This window comes from Pempheris klunzingeri, chromosome 10 (assembly GCF_042242105.1).
Source record: "Pempheris klunzingeri isolate RE-2024b chromosome 10, fPemKlu1.hap1, whole genome shotgun sequence".
NCBI lineage: Eukaryota > Metazoa > Chordata > Actinopteri > Acropomatiformes > Pempheridae > Pempheris > Pempheris klunzingeri.
The window spans coordinates 26,198,969-26,218,740 of NC_092021.1; the positions used below are offsets into that span (position 1 = coordinate 26,198,969).

At 44.0% G+C, this 19,772-nt stretch overlaps 1 protein-coding gene across 1 annotated transcript in view; it reads left to right on the forward strand.

Moving 5' to 3' along the window:
- Positions 1–1,095: 1,095 nt before the first annotated feature.
- LOC139208700 (contactin-associated protein-like 5) overlaps positions 1,096–19,772 on the forward strand; it is a 52,391-nt gene continuing 33,714 nt past the window's right edge. Inside the window, exons 1-8 of the mRNA XM_070838428.1 lie at positions 1,096–1,129; positions 2,226–2,336; positions 3,909–4,102; positions 11,771–11,918; positions 14,508–14,711; positions 15,030–15,214; positions 16,331–16,474; positions 19,196–19,463. Of these exons, the coding sequence (XP_070694529.1) occupies positions 1,096–1,129; positions 2,226–2,336; positions 3,909–4,102; positions 11,771–11,918; positions 14,508–14,711; positions 15,030–15,214; positions 16,331–16,474; positions 19,196–19,463 (1,288 nt within the window). The remainder of the gene's footprint in view (positions 1,130–2,225; positions 2,337–3,908; positions 4,103–11,770; positions 11,919–14,507; positions 14,712–15,029; positions 15,215–16,330; positions 16,475–19,195; positions 19,464–19,772) is intronic.

Genomic DNA, 19,772 nt, shown 5'->3' on the forward strand with positions numbered 1-19,772 from the left:
ACAAATGTTAAATTACTTGCCCTTTTTTGGAAATACAACCACATGCATGTGAACTAACATTATGTTATTTTAATGTTCTATACCTGTACATTGGCTGTTGCAACACCTGAATTTCCCCCATGGGATTATTATTATTATTATCAGTGTGAACCAATCAGATTAAGGTTAAGTGCCCCAGAGAGGGAAGAGGCCGCGATAAACTGACTAAAGCATCGTCACTATTGGCTAATTTATGAGATATGTGAAAAATATAAAATAACACTTGTCGAATCCTCGACTGAAACTGCAAACTACAAATGTGTTTAATAGACAGCGCTGGTTTTCAGTGGGGCAGACACCAGGTCAAGTTTGATGTAAATACATTTGAGGCTGGGAGAGTGTGCCGGCGCTACTGTTTAATACATTATTTTTTATCACAGAACACAATCAGAGATAACCTTTGGTGTGCTGCAGACCCAAGACTGTCAACATGACACTTCTGTGCAGGCCTTCACTTGGTTTTTATAGAAAAACGTCATCCCAGCACTTTGGTGACTTAAACTGAAAGCTCTTGCTACAGCAGTTGATGTACTTATGATTTCAAGAAAGATTAAGTGTTCCCTCTCAGCCAGCAGTGGTGTGCATGTGATTATGCCCATGCGTTCAGATGCACGTCTGGGTTCATTTGGCTAGAAGATTCGAGCCCCTGAGCCTTGCATAGCGATCGTGAGTCAGCCTCGGGGGATTTTCAGTTATCCCACAGGCCAAGGAGCAGCTTTGCAGACAAATCATCCTCCATCCATAAGTCTTCCTGACTGACAGCCAGGCGTGGGGCTCAAAACCAACTCTGTCAACAACAACATGGTCTAGAAGATGCACATGGAGAAACTTTCTCTGTGCTTACACAGGACCTCCCTTCACCTGTCAGTTTGAGAACACGTGTTGAACCATCAAAGTATTGATGGTTTGTTCCAGCTTCTGGAAGCTGTCGTATATGGTGTTAGAGAGGGTGGGCGGGGAGGGAGCAAGGCATTTATCTGGGCTTTTGAGGTGTAACCTCACATCAGAGAGGGTTTGTCAGCTTCACCCGGAGATGCATTGTGCACGAAAAGACAGATGGACACAAATCGGAAAGATGGGGAGAGTGAGAGTGAGAGTTATCATCATCAAGGATCAAAAGTAGGATGTAGGAGACTTCTGACAGATTAAGAGTGCTGTGCCTGCATAATGACCCCAGTTCTAGTAGTGGTGTTAAGTTGACGTGCCACTGTTCTCATTTCCCCCGATGAACATCTGCGACTGCATTGCAGCTTAGCCATAATTTGAGTCTTGGACAAAACAGCATGATCCACTTTAGTCACACTTGAAATCAGGATTAGAGAAATCTCTTGGCAAGCGATCTGAGAGCAGTCAAATCAGGTCAGTTGAAATTCGGCAGGATGCCCAAAAGGAGAACGAGATCACTCTGTCAGTTCTGCTGTGCTCTTGTCTACCAGATGGATGGCCGATTGTCACTCCAGATGTGCTCAGAATACATCTGAACTCAAAGCAGAATGGCATCCAAAAACAAAAAGCCTCTCGCACTCAGAGGAGTGAACTGCACACTGATGGAGGGAGTACAGGGATAATTGTAATCAGGCTGGTGCCACTTTTCATTACGTTCCCAGAGACGGGCCTGATGCCGCTCTGCACTCAAGTAAAGCCAAATAGTGGAGGGGCTGCTGTTGTACAGCTCGCTGCTCTTATTGTGATGGCAAGAGTGGATCAGAGGAAGATGAGACTGACAGGTTTAGATCACTGGACTCTTAATCTGCCGCTGCCTGTTGGATTTGATGTAATCTCACACTGTGGGATTAAAAAGGAACACGCTCATCCACACACATGCACACTGAAGCAACCACAGAGTTTTCTGTGCCATCTTCAAGGGTCACTTCATGGGTTAATAGACAGTTTGGAGGTATCTGAGAGGTGGATAAGAGAAGCAGCCCTGTTATTTTCCCCAGCTCTGGCTTTAAATCTCTACCAGCGGCAGGTCAAAACGCCCTTTGAACCAACTTAACTACTCAAGGACGCATTTTCTGTTATTACCATCAGCTGAATAAATCCAAATATGGCACTTTTAATAGTCAGATTTGCATGTGGAATATATGAAGTGTACACAGCAAGATAAAAAACAAAAAACCCAAAGAGTTTTGAAGTTAATGGCCTCTGAATCATTTATGCTTTGTTTTTGTTTTCTCTCACAGATAATTGCAACGGTCCCCTGGTATCTACACTTCCCCATGCATCCTTTCAGAGCTCCTCTCAGTCCTCAGTCAGTTATGCTGCTCACAACGTCAAGCTCAACAGACGAGATGGTGAGTACGAGGCAGGGGAGGTTTTGTATGGATTCACTATGTTGCACCGGCACTTACCAGAGAGGCTTCAGAGGCAGCAGACCGTCAACAGTCACATGAATCTTTTTTTCATAACGGCCACGTGGGTCGCTAGTGAAGCCGACGACTGAGCTGTGAGATATGGAGACTTTACCACACACGGCACTCTGCTTTAGTGTTATGAAGAGCTGAGACACAGATTGGTTGGCTGTGTGTAGTTACTGGAAGCAAGAGTCAAACTAAACGTCAAAGGAACAAACAGAGTGACTGTTATTTGGCAAAGAAAGTGACTTCATGTTTTGATTGAGAGTTCAGGCTAATAAGGAAGTCCTGGCCTCTATTGAATCCAGGGAGGAAACTCTCTGCACTGTAACAGGCCATTAGTCCCCCTTTGGACCCCAGAGGAGCCAACAAAGAAAGTGTAGCTGTTTTACAAACCCAATCAGTAATAAAGGGAAAGGAACTGATTACTGTGATGGGATTCTTAATGTACTTTAACACAGACTTTCAGGTAAAACCAAACAGCTGGTGAATAAACAGCACTCAACAACACATGCACTTTGAGCATTCTTTATGTATGCTATTGCTACAGCCACAGCAAAAAAAACATTTGGATCACCCAGTTATGTTAACACAAATCACCAGGTTTAACCAAAAAGAAGAAAAGCATGGGGGAAGTCTGGGCCAGCCTCCCCCCCAACCTAACAACAGTGATAGAAAACTGAGCCACCAGACTTCCAGCCGCTAAAGAAACAAGAACTAAACAAGAGTTACTAATGAACTAAACCCAAACAATCAGGAGGGCTGCTTCATCTGCAGAGAGGCCCCTCCCTCCCTTAAGTAGGGGCTCATCAGGATCACCTGAGAGGGGGCGGAGCCAAAACCGGAGGGAAAACACACAAGAAGACTCACTGAAACTTTCACCACATAAATGCAAAATGACAAGTGTGCCCCCACAGCTGGCCCCCACATTACCACCGCCACAGATAGTCAATGCTGTGTTTAAAGCACTGATTCTCTCTAACTAACACTAAGCAGTTCAGTGATCTGCTCCTAGATCAGTTTAAGGGAGTGAATGGCACTGCTGGTGTGTGTGTGTGTGTGTGTGTGTGTGTGTGTGTGTGTGTCCACTGGCTGATGACTTTAAAGTCGTTCCTACGGAGCAACATGTCTTCTTTTAGTCAGAGCTTCAGTCTGTGGATGCAAACAAGGTAAGTTTTAAAATTCAGACATAAGTGGGGGCAGCAGGCTTGTGGAGCAGAGGCTGTGCAGAGGTTAAACTAGCAGGATGACTGTTGTCTGGGAGTTTTTTTAAGCCGGCTGTTCACATTCACGTGAATCCACTGTGGACGTCCACAGAGTGCAGCTCCACCCTGAAGCCTTCAGTGAACAAACACTCCTCCTGTACACATCAGGACTTCATACACTTTTGCAATCTGAGCCCAGTGGCGATCAAGCATAAACCACAACAATCCACTGCTGACGGACAATATCGATGTTTAACGGGTCCCCCCCCCCCGCCTGCCTGTGTTTCCCTGCCCCCCCACCCTCCAGGAGCGGGAGGCTGGTCTCCCATGGTGACCGACCAGGAGCCCTGGCTCCAGGTGGACCTCCGAGAGCAGATGGAGGTGACGGCTGTGGCCACACAGGGACGATATGACAGCTTGGACTGGGTCAGCAATTACCTGCTGCTGTACAGTGACACTGGCCGGACCTGGAAACAGTACAGGCACGAGGACGGCGTGGGGGTGAGTCTAACACGCAGATGTTTCATCTCATCGGCTCTCTGAGTGACTGTGGATTCATCTGTGTCTGCTGTTTACATCTGACGCCCAGCAGAGTTTTATTTGTTCTGTTTTCTCATGAAAGAAATGAGGATGTTTGGAAATGCTAAGGCTTATTCTGGGTTATTGGTGATTAAAGGAATGGGTCAACATTTTGAGAAATATGCTTATTTGCTTACTTTTTGAGAGCTATAAGAGACGATCAATACCGCTCTCATGTGTGCACATTAAGTCTGGAGCTAGAGTCGGAGGGAAGGGGGCTAGCCTGGCTCTCTTCAAGGCGCCTCTAAGGCTCAGTAATTAACTTGTTTGTTTAATCCATAAATGTAAAAATGACAGATTGTGGTTTTACGTGCAATTTGTGTGGGAACTAGTTCTTGTCGAGCCACGAGAGCTGTTTGCCCCTGCTTCCAGTGACTAATTAGCTCCCCGTCCAGCTCCATATTTTACACACACACACATGGCAGTGGTCGCTTATTGATCTTCTTGTCTTACTCTCGGCAAGAAAGCAAAGGCGCGTTTTTCCCCAAAATGTTGCTCTATTCATTCCCAAAGAGAGAGCAAACAACAGGGCCAGCTGATGCTGTGAGCGCTGAGGACTGTGTGTTATAGAGTGTAGAATCTTTTTGGCAGGATTTTTATTGTAAGACACAAACAGTAAAAATGACTTCCAGCCTTCTGTCACAGGAGGCATCGTGTGTTTCTCATACTCTGTCCTCCGTGGGCCAGTCTATTAATGAAATGGTGCTACGACGTCAGATTACACATCCTCTCAGCTTTTTGTGACACATTTTAAGGTGTAGGAAGTGTCTGCTGTCAACACGGCTATTGTGCTGCTTTTTGTGTCCTCCGTGTAGCGTAGCTGTTCCTGCAGCCTGCACAAGGACTCCAGGTCTAAGAAAATAGCCGTATGTTAGCACATGTCATTAATTCTTTACTCTGTTTGCCCCAGTTATGTCAACGGCTGCTGACAACATGTTAAATTGTTTTTGTGTGACTTGGCAGTCCAATTAGCAGAGTGTGTAGTTGTCCAGTGGTGTGTCACTGCTGCAAAGTGGTGTTTCTCTCCATTGTGTTGAAATTAAAAGAGTCCAGAGATCTGAGGGTGAACGTCGTGTCTAGTGCTGTGTGTTTTCAATTAATTTTAATGACCTTAAAAAAGCATTATCAACTGGAATTAGAGATGAAATGCAACATTATGGGGTTGAGTAAGACGGCTGTGGCTCTGAGGCAGAGCTAACTCCTTTAAGGACCAGTCAGAAGCTCTGTCACCGCCATCAGCACACTGAATGTGTCTTCATCCAAGGCTGGAAAATCAACACCTTGTAACCTTCTTTAACAACAGGAAGTCGTCTTACACAGAGCTTTAGACGGGTAGTTTAAGTATCAGCGCCACAGAAACAACTAGTTAACTATGAGATGCAACTGTGATGTCCAACAGTCAACTTCAGGAGAAATAGATTATACATTCAGCAACAAATGCTGCCACATCAACACACTTAATAGCAGAGCTTCTCATACGTGTTAATTGCCCATTTCCGGGGCCACAGATGGCCGAAGGGCCTTAAGCAGCGGCTCAGTCTGCTGACGCCTCACACAAGATACTGAATGTTGCAGATTCCCATCAACCATCTGGTAAAAGCGTTGCAGAATCTCCTCGTCTTTCTAGATATTTAACTAGAGGTTCATTTGTTTGTGTAAACAAGAACAAAGTAACATAATTCAGTTTGGAATCGGTGCCAAGAAAAGAAATAGAAGTGTTTGCTTTTCTGCAAATAAAATGAGGTATTTGCAGAGTGAAGTTCACTGAGGCGTCTCCTTTATGTGTTGTGCAGTGATTGAATTATTAGAATATTATGATAAGCAGCTCGCAGCACAGGGGAGCAACGCTGCCGTGCGATGAGAAGCCAACATTATGTCAAGAGATGCCCAGCGTGACCTGCAGCGATCACCCTTTGTAAGAGACTTACATGGTGGAATAATTCCATGTTAAACCCTAAACCACAGGACACGGTGCCACATCATCCCAGTCCAAACAGGCATCATCCCCCAAAACCTAACCGCCGTTAAAATGAGGCGTGACTGTATTTAATAATGTGTATTGAAGTCAGACTCACACAGACAATTTAAAGCCCCCCCCCCCACTCTCTTTGCTGTTTGTGTGAACTAGGATTTAAAGACGGTGCAGGAATAAAAGCAGCCAATTAGTGTGTGTTTTCTGATGAAGCTCACACCCAAGCAGACGAACTAAAGCTTCCACCAAGACCTCGCTGATGCTCACATCCGTCTGGCATTTGAACTGGTGAAGCTCAAAGGTAGCGGCTCTCAGCCAGAAGCTGAACCGGAGGGGGGGGGGGACTAATGAGCGAGCAGCAGCTGCCGACATGAGTGCTAGCTGGTAGCCACTCTGAGCTAATGCTGAGCCAAATTAGCTTCATGGCAAAATTAGCTGAATAAAAACTGGGCTAAAGACCCACAATCCCTCTGGGCTGGCCGTGAAGATGAAACGCTGATGGTTCAGCCAATAGTCCTGGTGATGGACACCATAATATACTGTAACATTAATGATGATGGGAATTGATCACATTTTATTGAAACTAATACCATCATTGATTCCCTCATTGATTCCTGATTATTTTTTCTGTGTGGGTGAACACAGGTTTTCAGCATCAAGGCATCAGTCTGTCCTCCTCTGGAATAGATGAAATGAGAGAATAGGCTATTTGCACAGCATTCGTTGTCATGGAGGTTTTCTAAGTTAAAAAACTGGAGCCCTTGCTGAGCCTGCCTGCGTGGCTCTAATGTTATTAGGACATCAGATATCTCCCCTTGGTAACGGATGTGCTGCTCGGTTGGGAAGCAGTGACACTGATGTTTAAGCATGTTGCTGGTGTCTCTGCTCAGCTTCCTGCTTCAGCGCTAAGCAAAATAACACATGTGGAGCTTTACGTTGTTGTTGTTGTTGTTGTTGGGGAGCTGCAGCTTTTATTCCCAACAAACTGTAAACTTACTGCTAAACTTTATTTAATTTATATTCAACTCTATTTACCCTCCCTCTGCGCTCACTCACCATATGCACCTTACAGATAGCCCCCGTCTATATCCTCTCTGGAAATGATCATTTTACAGACATCAGAAGCACCACTGTTGTTGTCCGTCTGTGTGAAATGAAGCCAGGCTTTGGACTCTTCCCTCCTGTCTGGACGCTAGGCTGTTGTTGTTTTGCACTGTCAGCATTGATAAGGGAATTGATTAGCTCGGTTACATATGAATCCAATGGACCGGACAGTTTGGGCCCAGTTGTCAAGTGGAACCGGTTCATGGCTCCCATCTCTAATCATTAAGTTTGTAACGAGGATGACACTACAGAGAGATCAGTGGGCTCATTTAAATCTGTTTATTCTCTGGAGAAAAGCTTTTTCAGGTTTGTTTTGGGGCAAATTTCTCCATAATGATGCCTCTTAAGAAAAAGCCAGAGTCTCGGAAATCAATGGCAGCCCACCTCTGAGGATCGCTGATATCCATTCCAGATCTGGAGAGTATCTCTAAACATATCTTGTTCTGGATCAAAGTGTTGGGAGGAATTACAGCCCCACTGACATCTTCATCCTTAAGCCCCCCCACTGGGTGCTAAGACACTGACAAACAAGTAAACACACATTAAATCACATATACATTAAATCACATATTAAATCACATATACATTAAATCACATATGTATTTATTTGCTATTGCTTATTTTCTACTGTTGTTGTCTTTACTCTTTTTCTATTGTTGCTGCTGTAACATGTGAATTTCCCCCTATGGGGATCAATAAAGAAAAGTCTTAAGTCTATATTAAATCACATGTATATTAAATCACATGTATTAAATCACATATATATATTAAATCACATCACATGTATATTAAATCACATGTATATTAAATCACATATACACTGTGACAAATACAACAGCAGAACATACATGTAACATCTCCTTCCCATGCCAACACTTTACCTCTCCTTCTTTTTACCTTCCTCCTTTAAATGATTCACTGGACAGTCTTTCTTCTGATCTCAGTAGCGGTATTGACGTCAGCGTCTCTTCCTGGCCGTCTGTGGGAGTGTTCTGAGCAAAGCTTTTTGTTTCACAGGAGGAACGTGTGAAACAACAGGATGGCACTCCTCTACAAGCCAATAATAACCTAATTAGTGAAAGCCAGGGGAACAAAAATCTGTGAGAATGACTTATGTCTGCAAGCTATGAGGAGATGAAATGTGGACTTTTATCACCTCGTATGCTGTGAAACTCAAAAGAACAGCTTAGTTAAAAAGGTTTACTCTTGAATGTCTTTCCTCCTGTGAAAAAATAGGCTTGTGATTGATGGTGCTTTTAAAGTCAAATCTTTAAAAATGGCAGATCCCCTGTTTTAAATCCTGCTTTAACCTAATTCCCTGTTTAATATTTGCAATCTACTCCATGGCGAATTAGCTGGATGCTCTTTGCAAATATTCATATGTGGGAAGAGGAGAGGATTCTAGCAGGGGTCCAGATTGCCTTCATTATCCTTGAAAAGACGTATTTAAAAATCTCTTTCTTTTAATGCAGCCATGAATACATATTTGAAAAAAATTCTCCTCCTTAAGGGCAAATTTTAAACATTAATTTTCATGCTTGTTAACTGTTCAGGTAGATGAGATCTAACAAAGACTAAAAGGTATTTGCATGAGTGCTAATTTGTCTTTTTATCGGAGTAATTTTCTGCTCCCAATTACTTCTTTAATATAATGAAAAAACAGCTCAGATTGGACTCGTGATATTTTATTTCTCACAGCAAATTCACATCGTTATTAGTCGCTGGAGCTCTGGGCTCCATCAGTGTGGCTCTAGGGATGGGAACGCCACGTGCAGGGTGAGATATCCGACCACTACTGGAAGTTTGCACAGATTTCCACAAGACGAAGCCTCCTGACCTTGGTGATCAGCTGACTCCTCTTCTAACACCACCATGAGCTCCACATTTGTAGGTTTGGAGTGAAATATCTCCGCAGCTGTGGGAATGATGTTTAAGGTCCCAAGAGGCTGAATTATAATACGTTTGGCCAGACTGTGCATCCAACAGTCAAGGCCAACTATTGGCTGTTCCTCCTCAACAATCCACAGTCAGGACAGCGGCCACATGTTAACATGTAGCTCCACTGGGCTGCTAGCACGCCTGTAGACTCTGGCTTTACATCAAAACAAAATCCTTGACATTACCTCGATGTTACTAAATATACAAATGCAAAATGTAACTGCAGTAGATCTATTTTATTGGCAACGTGAAATACCTAAGCCCCCCCACTAATAGCTGAGCTATTGAAGAAATATCTGAGGCCTTGTTGATCCCAGTCAGGGGACTTCTGGCTGAATGAATGGCAGTTAGGGTTTGCTGTAGTATTTTCACTCGTGGCAAGGTCACGGACTCATAGCTATCTCTTCACTATGTGCTCCCCAAGGCTGTTTAACTGGCCAATGACCTTTTGGAATGGTAGCGTCTTTATTGCCGGCGGCAGGATTTATCCCCCAGTGCATTGATTAAAATAAACTTATGTGCCTGCGTTGTATGCAACAGAAAGGAAAACTGACACAAGGGAGCTCATCACTGGAGAGGAAGAGCAAAGAGTCTTAATGAATGGGGGATGGAGACTGTTCCACAGTGACAGAAACATAAATAGAAATAATGAAGTCACTGTGGGGTTAGGACTGTTTATGTAGATAAGGGCCGACCTCGCTCTTCTGGACCTCTGGAAAACTTTTGGCGCCCTCAGGCCCTTATTCAGAGACTTTACCTCATCTCCCAGCTGCACTCACAGGATGCTCCGCCACGAGACTTTCCAAAGGGGAAAAAAAACAAACGTCATAGTTCAGGACAGTCTCAGAGGCCTTCTTGTAGTGGTGTTGCTGCTGAATACTAATGGCTCCTGCTGACGTGTCTGAGTGCTGGTAGCTAATGGATAGTTAGAAAGGCTGCACTGCAGCTTCAATCAGAGTTTATTTGGTTCATTAGATTTTCCAGACGTTCAGCTGGGAGACAAGTGGAAAGACAGGGATGGTGATTAGAACAAAAACAAGAGTTTCAAACACGTAGCGTACATCAAGTGAATACCTTGATTTTTTTATTGCGTGCTTTCAGATTTGGCTGTTTCACCTGAGACGTTTGTTGGCAGCACTGTCTGCCGAATGAGGTCCAACCACACCCACACAGTCCTGATGAAGAAGATTTTAAGTGAACATGTCATAAAGAAGCACTAAGTAATTTTAGGAGCTTGTGATTATAAGTCTTGAATGCAGAGCAATCACATAATCATGTACTGCTGTAATGCAGTGTCTTACACAAAGCCTGGAAAGAACAAGGTCATGGCTGCAGCCCTGTCTGACAAGCACAGGCGCTTGTTTTCATCAGCCTGATTCCCAATAAAACACTATATTAGATATTGTTGTCTGAAAGCGTCTCCAAAGCTCACATTTGTGAATATGCATGTCTCGTTTTTTCTCAAACGTGTTTCTCTGACTTGGTTTGCTCTAGAGGCTGTGTGCATCGCTAAAGTAATGCATTTGCTTTGACCAAATGTGTAAGCCCCAGTGGCATTTGTTAATCCCTCCTGTGCAGACGTGAATTACTGTGTGTGTGTAAATAAGCCGAGCTTGTATGCATTTTAAGCCACAAGGCTTCACTCGGTCAATGGCTCAAACTGGGAAAGCAGTGGCATAAATCACAATAACAGCCTGAACAGTCACACTGTTGGCTTGATTATCTACCAAGAAGCAGCATCCTGGTACATTTAATGATGCTTCTGCTTTGCAGCGTTCGACAGTTAATGCATCGGGCGGTCATTTGTGCCGCTGGTCATTGTGTTTCTGTGGTTGCTAAGAGCTGAATTATTGGCCTTGTCTGTCTCTGTTGAACTATTTCCAAAACCCTGGAGCTCCACTGCCGGTGATCTATATGTTTTGGTCCTTATAGCACAAGTGCTTATTGATTGGATGTGTCACCTGCCTAGAATCGGTTATGAAGAAGCTGGTAATCAGTCATTGAAGAGGTGTGATTGTTTGTCTTTGCTTGTGTCTCCATCTCTCACTCCTCTTCTCTCCGGTCATGTCCCCTGGCTTTGGCAGGTGCACACTGAAAGTAGAGGAGAAAAAAAATGGAACGACATCTCACAATGGTGCTCAGAGGCATTTGCTTTTAGCTCTGCAGGGAGAAAACACAATACGCAAACCATTACTTTGCCCCCGGCTTCCTCTGTGGTGATTCTTCCTCCATCTCACATGGACCCGTTTGAACGGATATTCTCATATTTCCACACCACACTATGATTCTTATCACTTTACATCAAATAGTATGTTCAAGGAGAGGAAGAAGACATGCCCTTGGATTTGCCTCGTCAGCATTTTGCCGCTGTCTCTGTTATTCAAGTATTTAGATTTGATTTTATTATATTTCAAGTATTCAGCTAAAAAAGACGTTCCTACTCTGGTGATAACATTATTACTATACTATTCATTTAGGATCTGAGGTCATTTGTTGTTTCTCAGTGCAGGTTATGTAAGTTATGTATGTGATGCTGCCACATTAACCACTCTCTCTGTCCCTCTGTGGTCCTGCAGAGATTTGTCGGTAATGTGAATTCGGAGGCCGTTGTCCAGAACAAGCTGTCCCACCCCGTCAGAACGCGTTTCCTGCGTTTCGTTCCCCTGGACTGGAACCCCAGTGGCTGGATGGGCCTCAGAGTGGAGGTGTACGGCTGCTCCTACAGTGAGTAATCCACTCGGCACTTAATGGCACACTGTGAAAGCACTCACCGCACACGTCAAACCTCTGGAGCTGAAACACCTGGCAGGATTTGCTGATTTATACATCAGGCTCTGCAGCGACACTCCTGATGGAGCATTATGAGCACTACTTTATCTTTACTTAGTTTTAACATGCCGGTTGATACACCGGAGAACAGTGGAATGACAAATTTTAAAAACTTGACAGCCAGGGTGTTAAACATAGATGCACAGTGATTTCCTCACACTCATCATTCCTCCAGAATAAAAGCTGAATTAAATCCTCCCTAAAGTCAGTGGATCAAGACAGTTAGCAAAATGCTAGTGCAGCTAACAGCGACATCATCTTTTTGCCATGAAAGGTGATATTATTATTTTACATATGCAGGGTGGGAAGATTGGCCAGTAGAGCTTAGAACATTACATCACTGGCACTAATGTTGATGTTGTTTATGCACAGCTCACACCAACACTTGCCGTGGCACCAGAAGTCCCACACAATGGACACAGGAACACTGACTAAGGTGAAGCTAAGCTCATAAGGTGCAACACACACTGGCAACTAGTGAAACAGATACCAGATGTACCTGTGCTGCACAGACAGAAGAAGCAGTCATGGTAGAGTAGCCAGGATGTGCCAGTCCTGCTAGAAATCAGCCGTGATGATGATATATGCCAAGACACTGCAGGTGTGTGTGTGTGTGTGTGTGTGTGGCTACAGGTGTGTTAAGATGCATCACATGCTGCCAGTGTGTGTTGCCCTCAATGCTTGGCTGTTATTTATCTTAAGATAATGAAAGAAATAAGATAATTCATCTATATTACTTGGGAATAATAGTCATAAACGATTTAATCATTAAAATGATTCATTTGATGAATAATTGTAATGAAATGCAAAAGCAAACTTGGGCCTCAGTGACTGCACACAGAGGATGAGAGACCGAAACGCTGTTCAGACTCACGCCAACATTTATATCCTGAGTAATCCCCAATAAAGTACATGTAATGGGGATTCACAGACACATCTCTCCCATCACTGTGAAGCAGCACTAACTAGATGAGACAGTGAATTAATGCAGCGTGAAACACACTCAGAATATCCCACAGTTTTATGACGCCCAGCCACCACGCAGCACCGAGGTGTACTAATGTTGGACAAGCAGGTATAAAACTAACGCTGCCTCGTGTGCTCGCTGTTCCTCCGCTGGTCCGGATGTGTTCGGTCGGAACCGGTAACAGAACCAAGCCAGACCGAGAAGGAGACGCAGGCGGGCCACACATGCATCTCCCTGTGCTGTAATCTATGCAGCAGCGTCTGTCTGAAGCTGAATTATACAGAGGTGACACAGAGACTGCCCCCACGCTATTAACTGGTGTATTCTCCACGACTGCCTCAGATCAATTGTATATGAATGAGCGGAGTGAAACAGGGAGGCTGTAATAGAGATAGACATTCTCTGCGTATTGATGGGGGGGCGGCTGGTTTGGGGGAGGAAACGAGTAGAATAAACAGACACACCCTCATGGCTGAGTACAGCACCCCCCCTCCCCCCCCTGCCTCACTCAGATTACTGTAAAAGAACCAAACAGTGATTAACAGAGCTGCAGACTGTATAAAGACTGACTGATTAACCTGTGCACTTATTTGCCATTGACTCGACGTGGGTAGACTGTTCTGACAGCCACTGCTATTTAATTACATTTTTAATTGTTTGATTGTTTTGATACCTGTAGTGCAGAATGGATTATCGTGGTGTATTAAGCTGAATTTAATACTATTGCAGCCAGCAGCTATGTAATGCCATAAATGAAATGGCTTGTCTCAAGGAGGGGGCGGATCGATCCCCCGAGTATCAATACCACCCTCACTAAATCCTGCTAGGAGCACACGTGCCCAAAATCTCTTCCCACTGCTTTTACTCTTAATCAGCTACTAAATGTAAATCGAAATGGATTTATCTGAAGATAATCAATATATATCTTCCTGAAGTAGCCTCCTGAGTATCAGCACACATTTTTCTCCCACCACATCAACATAGTTTGCCAGGCTTATCTACCAGATTTGACGGTGATTCAAGTTTAGTTTCCATGAAATTAAAGAGAATTTCTATCAGCAAGAAATCTGTCACTCCAACACTCCAACAGCCATGGAGCATTTGTAGTAGTAATGGTAGTACCACTAGTATTAGTAGTACTAGTACTAGTACTAGTCGTACTAGTGGTGGTAGTAGTATGCAGTTGTTACACCTAAATTGTCTGGTGTTTGTGTATTTGATTTTAAAAATAATCCAAATTTGGGTTAGTGTGCCTGTGAAAAGCAAAAATAATTTGCTAATACTTCAAAATAAGAGTTTAAAAACTTGAGCTCGTTAAAAAAACAAGCAATAAAAGATTAAAAACAGTTGTAACAATATAAACATTTTCAGTGCAGTCTGTGTTTTGTTGTCAAGCCTTCCTTTAATGAAAAAGATTGGTCCAGTCTCAGGAGAGCTGTTTGTCAGACTGTGATCTTCAGAAAAGGCCAATAGCAACAAGCATTTAGAACATTTCTCTCACTCTGGTTCCCTTTTAGAGTCGTACGTAGCAGATTTTGACGGCAGAAGCTCTTTGCTATATCGGTTCAACCAGAAGTCCATGTCGACGGTGAAGGATGTGATCTCTCTGCGGTTCAAGAGCCATCAGGCCGAGGGGGTTTTACTGCACGGAGAGGGGCAGAGAGGAGATTACATCACCCTGGAGCTGCACAGAGGAAGACTGGACCTCTACCTCAATTTAGGTGAGCTGTGCCTTCCACACCGATCTCTTCAAACTCTATTTCATATTCCTCAGTGAACGTGTGTCTCCGTGGTGATCTTGAGAATCACTGCTTGACTGAGAGGACGTGAAGCCAGTAATGACTTTTTCCACAACACACCACAGACCAAAGTCATGGGTTCAACTGGCCTTATTTAGTTTGAAGCTTTTCATTTTTAATTGATAAACGACTTCAACAGTAACTTGATTACTGTGTGTGTGTGTGTGTGTGTCTGCAGGCTCAGTGTGGAAGACGTAAAGCCTCTCACTGTGTGTTTCCTCTTCCTTTGTGCTTCCTCAGATGACAGCAGGCTGAGGTTCAGCAGCGGTCGTGTTGCCGTCACCGTGGGCAGTCTGCTGGATGACCAGCACTGGCACTCTGTTCACATAGAGCGCTTCAACAAGCAGGTTAACCTCACAGTGGACTCCCACACACAGCACTTTCAAACCAAAGGAGAAGGACACTCGCTGGAGGTGGACTATGAGGTGAGTCCATGAGATGATTCAATTACATAAATTGGAGGTGAGATAGCGAGAGCGGCTTTGTAAATGTGAGTGTTAAGCACTTAGCGAATGCATCCAGGGAGGCCGAGACAACCACAGTAATAAGTGTTAGTCATACGCCTAGGAGCAACATAGTAAACAGAGACTAGTGCACGTCAGCCCTTTGGGGAGGGACATGATTGGGAGAGGTCTCCATAATGAATGATAGCAAAGTATTTGTGTTGCCTTAAAGGAATAACAAGACTGTGTGCTCTGGAAAATTGGTCATTTTGCTTTAAGCCACAAAAAACAGGAATTATTTGCAATTTTCATCTCTGTTTTTTATCCTCGTTTCAATATTCTAAACACGTTCCAACTATATTCTTGTGAAAGCGAATGTGAAATATGCCCTTACTGCCATTTAGAAGCCCACAAACTGATTCTCTAAACTGATCCCCCAGACAGAAACTGTCCAGTCATAGTTGCCTACATTTGCACAGTTGCAGCCAATTTTGAAAAACAACATACATATTTGCCCTCTCTTCCAAAATGGGCATTAATCTGCTGCTGTAACAGCCTCCGCTCTTCTGGGAAGGCTTTCAAAAACACTTTGGAACCGGCTGCAGGGATTTGCTCTCATTCAGACACAAGAGCATTAGTGAGGTCCAACACTGGTGTTGAGCGATAAGGTCTGGCTCGCTGTCACAGTTCCAGTTCATCCCAAAGGTGTCCGACCGGGTTGAGGTCAGGGCTGTGTGCCGGCCAGCCGAGTGCTTCCACACCAAAATTGGAAACGCCGTTTGAAGGACCAGTCTGCTTGTTGAAAAGGTCCCAAACTGCTGCAGTGTTAAGATTTCCATTTGAAAAACAAACCATGAAAAACAGCCGCAGAATCAAAGTGCACACACTGTATCTGTTTAGTCACTGCAGTGTGTGTTTGGATGTTGTTTTCTCACTTGCTGAATCGCTGGCACAGACGTTCACGCACTAACTGGCCGTGTATTCTACGATTGTGTTTACAGTGGTGATGATTTAATGTGCAGCAACATACAGAACAGCGTGTGGATTTGATTCATGATGAGCCGCTCTGCCTCTTCTGTTTCCTTTCCTCCGTCAAAGCTGAGTTTTGGAGGCATCCCGCTGCCTGGTAAACCTGGCACCTTCCTGAGGAAGAACTTCCACGGCTGCATGGAAAACCTCTACTACAACGGGATCAACATCATAGACCTGGCCAAGAGACGCAAGCCACAGATACACAGCGTGGTGAGTTTCTAAGTTATTTCTACTTAACAGCGACGTACACACAGACATATACATCTGTGGCACCAACACTGGCCAGTGTAGGGACCTCTTGGTTACTGACAAAGATGAATACGACCAGATGAGGAAAAAGCTTCGGCTGTAGATCCAGGATGATTCTGTGCAAAAGACAAATGATACAGTCACTGTGCTTCTTTTCCAAAAGCAGATTTACTGCATTTAGAAGCCACAGAGATGTGAGAAAGCACTTCGCTATTTAAAAGCAATCTCACAGAGCAAATCATCTCTATTAGGGAAAGAAACAGATGTAATGATATTTAAAGAGACAAAGTGGAGAGCATATTTACAGGAGTCAAGTAAAATTGCATATAATCTTGTCCTAATTGCAATATGTGCAATGCAGTGTCCTTTTCTGGCTGAGCAGCAGAGTGTTGGAGCTGAGCTCACGCTGGAGTGTCTGTCTGGGTTGAATGGATTCATACACAGTGCGTCCCCCCGATATGAAACACATATAGAAGTGTTTTTCTCAAAAGGTCAAGTCTCTTTAGGAGACATGACACAAAGAAAGTGACTGGGTGTTAAATAAAAGCAGCATATGATTATTAACATGGGCCAGGTGCAATCCAGATATTTAATTTATTCACAGTTTTAGCATGGTGGGTTTGGAGTTGCAATTTAAGTATTTATTTATTCATGATCTGAATTGTGTTGACCGAGGATGGCTGGTGCCGTGCGAGTGCTTAACAACAAACTGAATCTCTGAGGACAATATTTCAAATATCTTATATATGCAGGAGGATATTTAAATGCAGCTTGCAAGCTGCAGGCTGTCTGTAAATGTACTTTTTATTATTGTAGAATCATCCGGGCTCAGTTGATATTCCATTCCATTTTCAATTCCAACATATTTTTTATTAAATTAAACTTAATCATATGAACACTAGCAAAAACTATAAGAAATAACACACAGGTTTCAGACTCAGTATTCAGGCCCAGCGGTGCCATCAGCATGCTAACATGCTAACATGGTCCCAGTGCTAACATACTGATGTTCACCATGTTCACAGCAGCGGCAACAATACACACCGTGCAGCTAAGGCTGATGGGAATGTCAATACATTTGCAGGTATTTTGTCATGTTGTCATGTGGTTGTTGTGATATTTTACACCAGTCACAAATGTCACTCTCGAGGTGCCAGAGGGAGATTAAATTAAAAAGTGGGAGAGGTGTGTGTGTGTGTGTGTGTGTGTGTGTGTGTGTGTGTGTGTGTGTAGGTAGGTTTCACCTGTGTGCATGAGCGTTAAATTAAGAGTAGCCCTTTGGACCCCCTGTTTCTGCCCCCCTTGGCCGGAGGTGACTGAGCCTGGGCAGGATAATGAATGTCAGTCAGTGTTGAAATATTTCTCCGTGGATTAATATGGCCGAGCCAGCGAGCTCCGAGGCCACGCAGCTCGTGTAGCTACATGGATGCTTCACCTTTATTTCTCCTGCCTGTGAGTTTTCACAGTTTCTTCCCTGCTGATTGGTGACGATATTTGATTAGTCAGGTTTAAGGCTCTGCAGACTCTGCGAGGGGAGAACAGCCTGAAAACAATCATGACACCATTGTTGTCCTAACGGCTGTATCATTAAGTCCAAGTGTGTGAATGGATTCATTTGGAGAGTCAGCCACCCTCACATATCAGAGTGGTCGGCCAAAGAGCCGCGAGCCCCATCTCGTCGCGACACCCTCTGCCTCTAAAGGCTGATTGCTGCATTAAAAGGCCTTTACTGACAACAGAGGCAGAGGGACTGTCATGATGGAAGCTGTATGATGGAATTTCAATGGGACAATCTCCCTTGGTTGATGGGAGGGAATCACATTGAGAGTCAAAGAGCTGTGATTGCGCTGTGCTGCCCTGCAGGCACTGGGACTGATAGGACTCTGACCTGAGCAGACACCAGCAGGCTGTGTTTGAGAGGAGCTCACACACCCTCTGCCCTGCACAGAATTAAACTGAAAACTTAAATGTTTTTTATCTCGGCTGCTCCGACATAGTGGTTCGGAACAAATCCATGTCATGGATTTATCTCGTGCTTTTGTTTTGCTTAAAGGAATAACTGAGAGATTCGCTTATTTTTTCTAAGAATTAGCGGAGAAGGTAGATTCCTCTCTGAGGGAAGTATCGATCTCCACGTCTAACTCTTGGCAAGAAACAAATAAGCATGATTCCCAAAATGTCAAAATATTTCTTTAATTTCCTTTTTTATTGCTTTTTATTCAGTCAATCACAATCAGGTTCACTGCTGAATATGTTTTCACATCACGAGGATTTTGCCTTGGAATGTTGGTAATATACCAATTTGATGCACTGGTGCAAGAAACAAATATTAAGAAATACTTATAATAACTCATAATAGAAATGCACTGCAAAATACTGTGTGCTACGACATGTGGCATGCCCTTTGTATCATTATTAGGAATTAATATTGTCATCTGAGATTACTGCTGATTCTCAGGACAAATACTCGGTTAAACTGGTGAAAGGTTACATTTAATGTATTTGGTTGGGTCAGGTTAAGGTTTTGCTGATGGTTCTTTAACCATCTGTTCCCTTTTTGTGCATGCCAACATGACATTTATCTGCTGCCATATCACAATTAATTTCCTATGAGACCCACTCGCCCCAACATGTAGCTGAAGACACGTGTAAATCTGTGTCCTTGGGTTTGTCATCCTCCAGGGCAATGTGACCTTCTCCTGTTCGCAGCCCCAGCTGGTGGCCTGCACTTTTCTGAGCTCCAGCAGCAGCTTCCTGTCGCTTCCGTCAGCAGCATCTGCCACAGGGGGTTTCTCTGTTCGCTTCCAGTTCAGGACGTGGAACCCGGACGGGCTGCTGCTCTCGGTGCAGCTGAACCCGGAGCCGCAGAGGCTGCAGCTGCAGATCAGCAACAGCCGGCTGTACCTGACCCTCCACAGCTCAGGAGCACAGAAATCTGACGTCTCTGCTGGTGAGTCCACAGGCCACAGATACACCAAACACACGTGGAGTGGTGAATCACTGGAAATGTGAGGACTTCATTCTCTCCCACACACCAAGAGCTTTTGCCTCATGTTTTAGGGTGAAAAGAAAAAAGCTCTATTGTCAATAGATCATCATGATAATCACCCATTTGGTGCATATTATACAGTAAGTGGATTCAGTGCACTTTTTAACTTTTCATCTGAGGCATCAAACAGAAACCTGTGCAGATCTTTAAGATTTACAGCAGAAATATTAAAGATTGTGTTTAGAGAAGGATTCCTCTTGCGGTGCTGTG